This window comes from Vidua chalybeata, chromosome 3, assembly GCF_026979565.1.
Source record: "Vidua chalybeata isolate OUT-0048 chromosome 3, bVidCha1 merged haplotype, whole genome shotgun sequence".
NCBI classification, from domain to species: domain Eukaryota; kingdom Metazoa; phylum Chordata; class Aves; order Passeriformes; family Viduidae; genus Vidua; species Vidua chalybeata.
In genome coordinates this window covers 3062778-3076643 of record NC_071532.1, presented here as the reverse complement: position 1 = coordinate 3076643, position 13866 = coordinate 3062778, and the positions used below count along the sequence as shown (strand labels likewise).

The 13866-nt window shown below is 37.4% G+C and overlaps 1 protein-coding gene across 6 annotated transcripts in view; it reads right to left on the bottom strand.

The window, feature by feature from the left end:
- Positions 1-13866, bottom strand: part of MAP4K3 (mitogen-activated protein kinase kinase kinase kinase 3) — a 64362-nt gene that overhangs the window by 25253 nt on the left and 25243 nt on the right. For 4 of the 6 annotated variants that reach the window (XM_053936952.1, XM_053936953.1, XM_053936954.1 and 1 more), the window contains 4 exons: positions 12149-12224; positions 11123-11181; positions 8523-8585; positions 1119-1177 (listed from right to left, as the gene is read on the bottom strand). In XM_053936952.1, the coding sequence (XP_053792927.1) occupies positions 1119-1177; positions 8523-8585; positions 11123-11181; positions 12149-12224 (257 nt within the window). The remainder of the gene's footprint in view (positions 1-1118; positions 1178-8522; positions 8586-11122; positions 11182-12148; positions 12225-13866) is intronic. The other 2 variants (XM_053936955.1, XM_053936956.1) reach the window with 1 other exon arrangement.

The following is a 13866-nucleotide window of genomic DNA, read 5'->3' as shown; positions in this document are numbered from 1 at the left end:
ATAATTTAATTGTGGTACACAAGCACAATTATCAAAAGCCAGAACAAAAGCACCTATGATTCTTTCAGTAAATAATTCAAAGTATGTTATTTCAGCTGGCTTTCAGAATATTCATCCAACATCCACATAAAAATGAACATAGCTGCAATTTTTAAAAATTTATTGTTCACACAACACCCTTTCATGTGTGTTTATTAATGTATTGCTATTAAGTGCAATGGTCCTTTTTCCTCTTACTGTAAAACAAGGACTGTTTTACTTTAATCCAATTTAAAAGAAATCCATAAGAAAATCGTAATACTAAACAAAATAAACAGACTGACAAGTATGAAACTGCTGTTGGGATAAATTAATTCTTCCCTGGTTAATTTTTTTGTAACATTCTGGACTTCATACTCATGTTTTTGTCTGAAAACACAGAGAAGAATCACAGGACTAAGGAAAAAGAGGATTTCAAAAATTATCAGTACTGATTCTTTTCCCAATTAAAGACTATGCAAAAATATCATGCTCTATGCTTAGGTTTTCTGCATTTTTAGTATGATTTAATTTAGCAAATCAAAGGTAGGCATCCTAATTCTGGCATGCATAAATGTAATTAAGTAACTGTGTGTAAAGGGAAAATCACATGGAGAATTATTTCATATGATTAATACATCAAGATGATTAATGGTATGAGCATGAAGTTAAAGGGCTTGCTAAGAAAGGTAAGTTTTATTTTTTAAAGCATCTGTAACTGTATATTCCTAGTGCCCTACAGGATAAAGAAGGGCATAAAGTAATGTCAAAGAGCAGCACTGGCAGTTCCCAGATGGGATAAAATTGTGCTCTGTGGGACCTGTCATGCAGATTAAACAAGTAGACCAAGATAACAGCTCTTAAAAGGAAACTTACACCACCACAAAGACAATATGGTCACTACAGCCTCAAACACTGAAAAGTGCTGCAATTCTGTATCATTAGAGTTACTATTACTTTAGAAATAAATAAGTGATTTTGGAATGTTAACTGATAGAAACAAGTCTGACTTATTTTACTAGATCCGTTTCAGCTAATGTGTCTTTATATTAAAATAGTCTTGAATGAATTAAAGACAGAAAATGCAGTTGCTTACTCACTTATTTGCACCCAAAAAGTAGCCACACTGAGGACCATGACCATATTCTAGCTGTAGATCCTAAAACGTAAGAGAATGAATCTTTTAAGATGAACAGGTGAGTATCCAACACACACCCTGTGCCATGCTGCTGTTATTCCCTCTGCAACACCTGAGATAAGCTGAATTCTCTGGCCTTCCTGCCCCCTAAAACCACTCTCAGGCCCACTGCACCCAAAAATCTCCTCTCTGCCAGTTTGCTCCACCACTAGTTCTTTTTAATTCTGACCTTTGCCCCTTCCTTGCACACAAGAGATCCTTTGCTCAAATAAAGTCAGCTGCAGAAAAGGAAACAAAATAACAACAAAAATAATGCAACAGTAAAAGAAAAAAAAAATCAGGACTTTGCAATCTACCAGATTCCATAGAGAACCCAGTTAACCCTCACTGGCACATTTATTAGTCATTTTAGAAGGGGAGGAGTTCTGGCAGGGAGCCTGAAACCCTTTAGCACATGGAAACATTAAAAAAATAAGCACAGAGGACAGTAAGTGTTTTTATCACTCTGATTATACCAATATGTGTATAGGTTAGAAAGACCTTTTGTTTGGAAAGAAAAAAAGCCAAAACAGAATTAATAAAGTCAAACACTCCACCAATCAGGGAGTGCAGGCTACACAGAAAAAGATGTACCAATAGGCCTGCAACACTATTTTTAAATAAAAACCATAATGGTATAAATATTTAATGCATTAATGGAATACAGGGACCCCATTGAAGCACAATTAAATCTGCATCTGCTGAGAGAATACTGCTAAAATTGCAGTCTATTTTTTTCTTCAGGTGGATCACAACAGGAGAAATCTGAGCATAAATTTGCTCCCAAAACAGTGAGTGTATTCACCAGGAGAAACAAATTAGTGATAAATGGAGCTACACTCTTCCTTCTCAGGAAACATTTTAAAGGTGTCCCAACACCTTCTGTTGAAGAGGCCCCTTTCAGCTGCAACCTGTATCAGAAAGCATGTCACCCTTCAGCAAGAGGCCCAGATATCCAAGCTTTAAGAGGAATAAATGTGGATTAGATGGGGGCTGATCTTTCAAAAGGGCATTTTTAAAAATCAGAGAAGTCTCACACCAGGATTTGCCAGTGTTCCAAGCTGATGAAGTAGAAACCACTGCAGCCCTCAGTTCCAGGCTGAAGGGCAATCACATTACTACAAAGCTGTAAATATTGTTTTTTGCTTGCCAAGGAGTTTCAGGTTGTTTACTGCACCCTTTAGTCTGCCCTGTAAAGCAAAGTAGTAGTTTGCACATGGGTGTGTCTACCACAGCTGTCACTAGCATTTGGTTGCTTCACTGACTTGACATATTTTCCCAAAACAAGTGAAATATTGTGGGAAAAACACTATGTAACTGATAATTACTTGATGTAAAAGAGGGCTGAATAAAAATTGCATATGCAAGCCTGGTGCTGGCCTTTCCTGAACCACAGAGAGACTGACTTTTCAATCTCTGTATCAACTTTATTATACATCTTTATTCTAGAATTAAATGATCCCCCCTCAAACCACCAAACTCCATCCACTCCTATTGATCTGACTCCTCACCACCAGTGGATGCTTACAATCCACCAGCAAGAAACAGATTCAACTTTCTTTGCTCCAAGCACTTCTATTACTTCCATGCAATCCCAGAAAATTCCACCTGCAAGCACAGATATTTTGAGGATTCAGGTTCTAGAGGAGAAAATCATAAGACTGGAAACATAAGGTGCCACCAGAGTCACAAGCAAGTAGGTTAAACAGGTTGTGTGAATCTTTGTAAGAGGATGCCAGAACAAAACTGGGAAACTGTTGAGTCAAGTAACCCTGGAACAGTGGGGCTACTGAGGGGTTACAGAAATCTGAGATTTTCACCTTGAAAAGACAAGCCCTCAATGTTGCAAAATGCTGGGCAGAACCAAAATGTCTGTCCATCTGAATTTACACACAGTGCAATGTATGGATACAGATAGACAGATACACTGTACAGCAACGATAAGGAAAATAATAGAGGAAAATAAATAAATCCACCTAAAACAAAAGGAGCCTTCCTCAGCCACCAAACCTTTTAAGAGTTACTAGAATTTTCCTTATAAAAAATGACATCTGCCAGAATTATTTATGTCTAAATTTTAAAGGGCAAAAACTATCTTTTGGTTCCATTTACTGTTGTGTAACAAACATTTGACTATTATTTTAATTGGACATGTATACTCTTCCTAATCCCTTTCAATATTGCTGGTTTTCACTCCAAAGGTAGGGTCAAGTACTCCATTACCAGGGAAATTTCTCCCTTTGATCTGTTGATAAATACTGGGAGCTAGAGAGGTTTAAAAAAGTGAAATATATTTTCTTTCTACCTTCTTTTTCAAATACACAGAGGATTTATAATTTTATATTAACTAAACCTATTTTAGCTACATATTTGATACAGAAACATTGATAAAAACTGCATGTATCCAGCAAAGCCTCCACGAGCTGTTATACTGCACCAGAACACCCAACATATTTTTTTAAAGCCACACATAAATGTATCAAATCTTATAAGTTATGATTTCTACTGGGGAGAATAATTACTAATTTATGCAAAGTTACCCATCAACTTCATCAATCTACATTAATATTTTCATTTAACAAACATACATACAATGCTGGTTAGTTAACTCATATTCTCTGATTTTAGATAAGACAAAATTGACACAGAATAAATCTGAGTGACAAGACTGATATATTCCAATAGAGACTTGAGATCTACAGTCAGTAGCAATGAGAAGAGTTCTATGATCTTGGTATTGAATCAAAGATGCAACCCCAGGTTACCAACAGCTCATTCCTGAAGCAATTCACTCATCCATGAGCAAGACCAGAGTGCTCTTTGCTGGTAGGGATTGCTTTGGAAAAAAGGCAATACAGGGAATAATCAGCATTTCTTCTCAACAGCTCAGGTAACATTAAAGGAAGCTGCCATGTAGAAAGCCACATCACACCCTTAGATAAATCACATGTGCAAAGCAATCAGTGACTAAAAAGAATATTAAAAACAGTATAGAGATTTCCACAAAACATTTGACGTTAAGGCCATGCCATGAAAAAAATTCCCAAAGAATGATCAAATCTACAATACCTTCTGCAGCTTAAGTTAAAAATCCTACTATTTAATGTCTGCAGAATTTCATTCTAAGTTAACTGCTACTGTATCTTTAACAGTCTTATCATCCTAATTTGTTCTATAGGGCGGGGCTGTCCTGGAAATCTATTTTTCAGTGTTCAGGCCTTCAAAAACAAAAATGTAGACAGCAAACCAGGAATTCACAGTTACTTCCTACATTTGCTGTTCTTGAAATCTAACAAGACCAACCAAAGTGGCAAAATTAAGACTTGAAACGTACAAAATGCTGTGGGAGTAACTCTGAATTTCAAAGAATACAAATCACCTTTGGACTACTAACATATCAAGTAAGAAGGCACATACACATCTCTCAGAAAAATGACAAAGCAATTCCTATCTCATTGCTTCATCAAAGAGGAAGTTAATTTTTAAAAGAGCCTAACATTACCTAAGGCATATTCTATATTTTAATGCCTTTATTTCAATAAAAAGTGCATTCTTGAATTTCTCTGGATAGCCGAACACATGAGAAAAAGCAAGTCAAATGTATATATATTTTTTTTTGAACAGCTAAATATAATTCTTCCCTGGTGGCTGAGTGAGGTTTTTCTGTGCATTACTGCTACCCAACCACTGTTCCCTTCTACCTTTGTATTTCAGCCCTCCATGGATTTTGTCTATGAACGTCCCCTTGCCTCCTAGCAGTAAAGCTGAGCATGTCATTTTCTTAATGACTTTTTCCAAGCAGAAAATACCAAAAACATACAGGGGAGGAAAATAAAAAAGCAAAAACCACTGGTACTTCCCCCCCCCCCATTTCCACTTATTTTCTTCTAAGGACCACGCTCCATTTCAATACCTAAAGCTGGAAAAGGGATGAATGCTCTCTGAAATCCAATACTGATAGCTGCAGTATGTTTTTAGAGCTATGTTAGCTAAAGTAGGGTAGCAGTCTTCATGGCTTGCAGCAAAGAAAAAGCATATGTATGTATGTGTAGTGAGGAGAAAAATTATTGAATTAAAGAAAAATGCTCCTGGATAAGGTTCTCTGTTATTTATGTCAATCTCTTTAGTTCAATCTTTTTCTACCAATGTTTTGGCTTTTCTGCCACAACTAATTAAAAATCACAGCTATGCGGAAACATTACATTCCTAAAAGTAACTGCTACCAAAAACAATCACAAATTATTAAACCCAGAGTGTATTTATGAGCCAAAAGAAAACAAAAACTAACCATGATAAAATTATTTAAATAGGACCAGATGTACAAATGGACCTGGCAAGGACAACAGTGCAGACAGCATGGGAGCTGCAAACCTCTAACTGAATTCTTTGCTAAAGACGTCCTAAATGAATGTTACATTTGTAACAACTGAAAATAATTATAGGTTGGAACCTGAGATATCAAAGCCAAGTTTTGTTCAACTCCTCTGTCACTTTAACACTAGAATTCCACACTTTTCACTGTGTGCTATACCCTTCAGGTTAAATTACTTCAGGCCCCTACTTTAGGCAGAGGTAAGCTAGAGATCATCACTTTATCTTTTTTTGGGGAATTCTCTGATGGTATTTCTCACTTAAGAAGGTGTGCTGAGCAGTTCTCCATGTATGAACCAGAATTATTTTTCAGCTCACTATGAATGGGAAGAAAAATGTTTTGCCACAGAATTTCACTGCAGACCAAGATAAGTTAAATGAAAATATTTTCATTTGATTTAACGTGACATTTTGTTTTGAGTTGGAACAACAATAAGCTTTTGTGACTCAGGATCAATAGCACAAGTTAAAAATGTCCCAGAATAAAGAGTATATATTTTTAAAGGTGACTTTGATTTAGACCATTTCCTGAGCTCACTGCAAATGCAATGCTCAACTCTGCAACTTATTTGAGCTAGGATCCAAACAACTGCTTTTAAAATATACAGAAAGACAGCAAAAAGATCTACCTTATGCAAAATCTAATGACCATGTAAGACTAAGAAGACAAAATAATAACATGAAGAACTCTAAATGACAGGAAGTAGCATGTGCAAAAAAATCTCAAAGGATGGAAGGTACCCAAGAAAGTTTCTGAGAAACTTGTTGCCTCATTGCAGAAAAAAAGAAAAAATATCTGTCCTGAAAGACAGAAGAGCCTGTATCTAGAGCAAAATAGTCTGTTATTTATTTAGCTAGGAATCAAAGGAGTATGTTTGTAGAAGATGAAAGAGAAGCACTATCTTGTCCTTTCTGATTGCAATTTGCATTAAGGGATACTGGGGTTTGGATACAAAATCTTCCCTGCAAACAAGACCTGTACTGAATTTCTCCATTCTTCTGGCAGATTTGGGTAGGTGTCTCAGAAAAGCACAGGCAGAAGGAGGGGAAGAAGAAAAAGAGAGAAATTATTTTTAAGGGTAGCCACAGCATAGACATCAAATGTTTGAAAGATAATGTGCACAAACTGCCATATGATCAATCCAGCTGTGCAAAATCCTGTCACTCACTCCCCAAATTTGCTTTCAACATCAACTGTATATGGCCCAAAATATGCCTCAATCTATGATCATTTCTTTTTTAATGATCTTAGCTCTGCAAAGGAGTTGTTATTTATGAGGTATTTTAGAAAACCAGTACAACAGCAAGGAAAGAGCCCGACAATGATAGGTGATACATCATGCTTGTGAAAAAGTGTAATTGTTTCCTCTTGATAACATTTGAAAAATTCACATACCACTTCTTAATGAACATATCTGAAACCAATACTGTCAGAGCAGGAGTGGAGGAAGGAGACACAGAAAGAATCTCTGATTAGTGCATCCTGCAGAAGAATGAACCAACTAGTAATTATCTCCTCTAAGGGTTAGATCTTACTGAAGAATCTCACAAATGGGCGGTGCATTACCATCGACTCAGAATTCTCCACTTTGATTCACAATGAGCACAGGAGGATGTGAAGAAAGCAGTGAAACAAAGACAGTGCTGTTTAGTGACTTCAAAAACACATCTCACGACTGTGACAGCAACAGTACTTGGTGTTATAATAGTCACAATTTTTGAAGAGTGTATTGAACAGCATGGGGTAGAAGAAGGATGGGAAAGGACAGTTCAGTTATGAGACATGTTCTCATTCTGCTCTTAGACCCACAGTTACCAGGCTAGCAAGATATGTGACAACACTGAAAGTAGCCTTGGAAAAAAAAAAAAAAATTAAAAAGTGTTAAACTGCAAAGAGGAAACCAAAAGCAAACCAAACTGAAAAGCCAACCACACTCCCAAAACAAGAGGAACTGCACAGGATGGAGGTGTTGCCACCAGGTAGGGAAATCTAAGCTACTAATCTCAAAATGATTTGTGAAACATTCATATAAGGAAGCAACACACAAATTTCTTTCCAAGAAAGGCAAAGAAAGTCTAAGCTTTCACTAACTATGTTTCTGGCAGATTCAAGTCACACCAGGCCAATAGATGACATAACAAACAAAAAAACCCCTAAGAACAAAAAACATCACATAAACCAAAGACATTCTCAGACACCCTAGTTTCCCAACTTCCTCTCAGGGCACTTATATTAAACATCTCACAAATCCAAGAAAGTTAGTAGATTAATGATCTTAATTTACAGAATGTTTCCTACTTTTTCTCAACAGTCTGTGTCTAACTACACAAAGAGCATAAAAATAAGAAAACTCGCTTTGTAGAGTAATTTCTACAGTGTGGTGCTAACAAACCAATTTTATTAGCAGTGCAACAACAGAAAATTTGGAAAATGTATCAGACTTTAAATGATGCCAAATGCCATTGAAAATAGTTATGAGCCCACTTTCTGCTATTTCTATTAAGTGTATACTCATTCTGTAACATAATTACCATCTGCAGAATTCACAGACATACACTTAACATAATTTTATAGTCTTGCATGGGATCTTTAGAAGAACCCTACCAGACAGAAATACAAAGAAAATGTTTCTTCTATTTTCAACTACCCTCCAAAAAACGAACAAATTATGCAGAGTATGGCAGTAAAGAAATTACAATGAATGCATAACACTGAGCCCCTTCTATAAGAGTGATTCAAGTAAATATGAATACAGGTTAAACACTGTCAGTGCTGCACATAATAAGAATTTCTTTCTACACTACAGAAACACAAATACAGACTAATAGTTACACTGAATGGTTTTACACAGATGAAAACACCACTACTACAACAACAGGACAAAACATGAACTTTGAAAAAGGAAAACAAGGACAAAACTAACACTGACAAAGAAAGGCATAAGATGAAAAATACCAGGTTAGATCTTGCAGTGTAGTATATGTCTTCTGAATTGTCCAAAAAATCGCTACTGTCAGGCTGTTCATTAGATAGAGATCAAGAAAAGCAAATTATTTATATTGTGACTGAAAGCCAGATGCATATAAAGGTAAATTTTCTTGCTAAAAAAAAAAGAAGAGATACTGTTAGTTGAAACTCAAAACCAAATAAGACACTTCTCGCAATGGGGGTAAAACACAGCTAAGGGAATGGTCACATTACCAAACACCAAAATGATGAGTTATTGTTCATCAGCTGAGCTGTGGTAATGTGTGACAAACTGTCCCAGCAAGAATCCAGTTCAACATCTCACTGCAGCACTGACAGTAACTCTCGTGCTGCAGGGGTCCAGGGCTTTGTGCACTCACACATGAGTGTAAGTTTAAGCACGTTTGGTGACACAGAAGCAAAAGCACCAGAACTGCTTTAATGAAAAGAGATCCACACTGTTACTGCTGGAGGAAGAGACAGTCATCTCTTGCTCCCACTTCCATTTCAAAGACTTTCTCTGCCAGAGTGGGCAGATTGTTACAAACTTCTCCCACAGACTGGTTTGTGCTGAGGCTCTTAGCTAAAGCATCCATTTTTTGAATTTGTTTGCAATTTGCCATGTCAATTTAAATTGCCCATTGGTTCTTCAGATAATCTATAACTATATGCTTTTAATTTGGTCTCTGGACCCAACATCATTACTTTTGAAATCATAGATCTGTCTGTATCAGGTCTGCATGCTTCTTCCTGACACAAAGCATGGAGCAGTTAATTTTCCTCTTCAGAAGGATTCAAGCTAACAGTTACAGGTATTCTGTATAGACAGGGAGATGAGGCAAGTTTCACATATGTAACATCTGACCAGAACAAACAATGCTAAGATATTTTCTTATCAGCAGAATTCATCTGGATGGTTCAAGTCCCTTCACCAAGCAGCAAGAACTTCTGAGATTCCAAAGTCCAAAGGTCCTGACTGCTAATACACAGTGTAGGAAAAGGCTCAATTCCTCCCTTCCAACAACACCTGCCAAAGAACTGCTCTCAAAAGCTGTGCTTTCAACCCCTTAGAAAATCTCTCTCCAGTTTAGCAACTCAAGTTCCTAAGGTGCAATAAAAGCACCACTGCCCTATGGAGTTATCCACTATAGTTTGTTTTTATCGTCAGAGACTGATAAAAAGAAAGAAGTGAGAAAAGTATTTTTCCAACTTCAACCTCTCCACTAATTATCTTCTACAATTATGATTCTGTGTGTGTATAAATAAAACTCTTAATGAGCAAAAGCATGACAGTTTCAACTATACAATGCTTCCAACTGTATTTTCTTTACAACAAGGAAGCAAAGACAAAATAACTTGGAATCAGTTCAAAAATAATTGTGAGTTAAATGATGGGTTTATGGTGGAAGCACTACCTTCATTATCATACTTAATAAAATCTTACATAACCAGGGCTCCTAAATAATGCTGTTATGCAGCTATGTCAAGGTCTAAGTAACACATCTGAAATACTTGTCAAAATCCTGTGTGTGATTTGGTAAGCTGTTCTCCATCTCAAACAGGCACCAGAAACTGAGGCTCACTGTCCAGCCAGTTTCTGAGGACAAACATGATTAACTACAACCCAGAGTCTGCTGACCCACTACCAAAGGGCAAAGCACTTGGAAGGATTATTTCAGTACAACCACAGAGCACCACAAGGAAGTCTGTGTCAGAAATCCGACTCACATGTGGTTTGTAGACGACAGAAGTACATTCCTAAGTACACACCCTTCCAAAAACCAACTCTGAGCAAAGCCAGTGTCCCTCCCACCTATTTACTAAGCCAACTTTTTCTCCTTAATACCTGCCTTAGAAAAACAGAGAGAACACGTAAGTCTGCAGTGAGGAAGCAAAGGAGTATCTTTTTATCCAGGGAACGTGAAGAAACTGCCCAAGTGCACAAGTGTGGAAAGCAACAGTCTCCATAGAAGAGAGGAAGCTACTGTAATTTTGAGACAGCACAGACACCTTTTCCCTCACAGCTTGAGTTCTCACAGCCCTTGTACTGATGGGTCCACAGGAAGAAACCATTGGCAATACACCTTGACAGAAAATAGCTGCCAGACTCAGCATGGCTCAGCTGTGATGCAGGGCCACAGAAGGATTATTCACAGAGGGAAAGCCTTTTAAAATGCATCGTACCTCCACCCCAAGCTCTCAATTTTATTATTTCCATTGTCAATACAAGAACAAGTGGGAGAAACAGATGAGTACACACAGGAATTCTACAATTAAAAAACTAACTCTGTAAATAAAGGGAATTATATACTGGGCAGTGAGGGATAAAGCATAGAGGAAACCTGCAAGACAAAGGGCTGCTGCTTAGCACATACAGCACACCTGGCAGAAACCACAAATAAGGAGGTTTGCTACCTATAGTGAATGTAATGGCACAAAAACCCCACTAACGTTACAACTTGTCAGTAAAATCACTAACAAGTTCAGCAGTACCAAGGAAACGTGCTACACATCTTGGATTTCTCCTCCCCCACAGATATTTGTAGGGATTAATGTGTAGTGCATAGCCCATGCTGCTTGTTACTCACAAATTCATGATGTGGCTCTGTCTCTTTCCTCAAGGGTGGATCAAACTTTACTTGGCCAACTAAAGAGGAGAAAAGGAAAACAAGAAGTTGGACTCTAGTCAGACAAGACTTAGCTCCAAAGGCTAACAAAAAAGAAAAAAATCAGTTTAATGAATGCCTCATATCCCCATTGACAGAAACCTGTGACACGTGGACATCCCAAACTTGTACCTGCTAGAAAAACTAATGGGCACAGAAAATACTCTTTTATCACAAAGGTAGCCCAATTGCCATTTGCCTCACCTTCTCATTAGAAGGAACAGGAAAACCACTGAGCAAATAGGGCAGTGAAGTGTCCTCTTCAGAGGTGCAATACAGCTGTACTTTACAGAAAAAAAAAACTATCCATGATGTGAATCCACTGTTGGATCTGTTTTTCTGAGAGACTAAAGAGTGCTGAATGAAGTTTGGTGTGAATTAACCCCACTTTCCAGGATGACTCTGTGGCAGGACTTCTTGAACACCCTTACTCTGGATTTTACCTTAAGAACAGACAGCTAAAGCTGTAAGTATTTAATTCAAGCAAAATAATTACTACAGCTTGGGGGATGGAGTCTGCTTTTAATGGCCAATGGTCAATCTCCTCCCTTCTCGACCTCTGTGTGATTGTTTCAATTCAAAAGCAAATCCAAGATACTCAATTAAGGAAAAAAGAATAATCCTTTGCCATTCTGTTACCCAGCTGAATCTGGCATTGGTATGGATATCTTTGCTGGAGTAACACATGAAACTATGTCAATCAGCTCTCAGCAGAGCTCAGGATTCATCTTGTTCAATTAAGATGAAACAATAATGAACTCTGCTGAAGTGCTGACAAAGGGTGCATAAAAATATTTTTCAGAACCTATATCCTTAAGTGAAACAGTCTACGCTTTTATTTTCCTGTGTATCACTAAAAATGTTTCTATGTATGCCAGATTCCCAAAATACTAGCTGAAATAATATCAGTGATTAAATACATCATATTGTCACATAATACAGGCTTACAGTTTATTTCAGAGCGTGTCTTTTCTTCTCTCCCATTTCTACTTGTTGAATGAATTCTGTGAGGTACAACAAGAGGCTAGAAGTGAAAAATAAAATATTTAATACCAAAATATACTCAATTGAAACCCTGTATTGTGTAACAGTATTTAGCAGGCTTCTTTAGCACAACATTAAAAGAACATCAAAAAAAGAAATCAAGTGAAAGCTAAATGTAAAGATTGCATGCATTTTTAATATATTAAAGTTAGAATTATTTGGAGACATTTTAACTGTTGAGTGCCTTCAATATAAGGGATTTTAGAACACTGCATTTGAGCAAATAAAGCTAATGCTGGCCAGCTTTTGTCTTTGCTCATATAGCATTTTCTTTTTTCACCATTCAGTTTAAGTGTATTGGTAGTTTTTAAAATTAGCAGTAAGGCTAAATCTGACTTACTGGCAGATTTCATTCCATGAGATACTGAAATAATTTTCCCAGCTTTTAACTTAAACTGATTTCTAAAATGTCATCAGTTACATTATTTAAGCAGATGAGAAATCTACCTGAGGTTTTAAACTGAATAGAAAGGAGTATTCCTGGTACTCCTTTGCTGTTTGGCAAGAAGAGATAGCAAAATTTCTACAAATTCACCTTCATATTTATATTTCACTTCTATTTTTTCCCTGAATTTCCATTTACTTCTCTACATTATGAAGTGTTCTGCACTTTAAGACCTGGCTTTCTTTTTTTGCCTCTGTTGGATTTTCCCTCTTCTTTCTACAGTCACCACTGTAAGCTCTCTTAGAAATGTGGGGGCATTCTGCACCCTTGTTCACTGCCTCAGGGTCCAGGGTGAGCATCTTTTGTATGTGACTCACCCTTTTGTTACTAATACTATTGTTGCTGTACTTTCACAGAGTCATGAATAGGTCAGAAACTCTGTTTATTCCTAAAATACTATCTGCCAACATGATTTCTTTTCTCCCCTTTTCATCACACACTACTTCCTTGATTCCTGTTAGGATCCAACACGTATACATGGTGTTTCACCTCCCACTTTTGTTCACTTTGCTCTTCCCTGAAACTGGAGAGATTTACAGACTGCAGATGTGTATCTTCTCCACTCTCACCAGTAGTTTTTTTTGTTTCTCACAGCTTGTGTCAATCTTTCCCTTCCACTGTTCCATTTTGTCTATTGTGCACTCTTTGGGCTTCGAAAATGGTTGGCTACAGCATGTTAAGGCTTGACCTGATACCATGTGCTGAAAGGTTGCTCATTTATAATCTTTCCTTAAGAGGCACTGCCCAGTTGTGTCTGATGTGTGTGCATCTGTAATTCTAGCACCAGGAGCCCAGCTGGAGCAGGGCTAGGAGGAATTTTCACCCTCAGCAATACTGTGTGAACGCTTGCACCCTGACACAGATGCCTGTGTGGCACTGCAGACAGAGCCTGTCCTCCTACCATCTTCTCCATGACCACAGAATTACACTCAGGATCAAATCTTCATCTCAACTCCTCAAGTCACCTTGAAATACCTGCACTGACAACAGACTGATACAAACACCTGACATCTGAGCTGTGCAGGAGGACAAAGGAATGTAGGTTAACTTCCTGACACAAATGGCACATTTGGGCACAATTTCCATCACGGCACAGATCTCAAAAGCAATCTTATCCCCAAAATTTGCAGTGTGCTAGGCATAAAACATGAGGACTTTTACTCTTTGCAACCTTTTC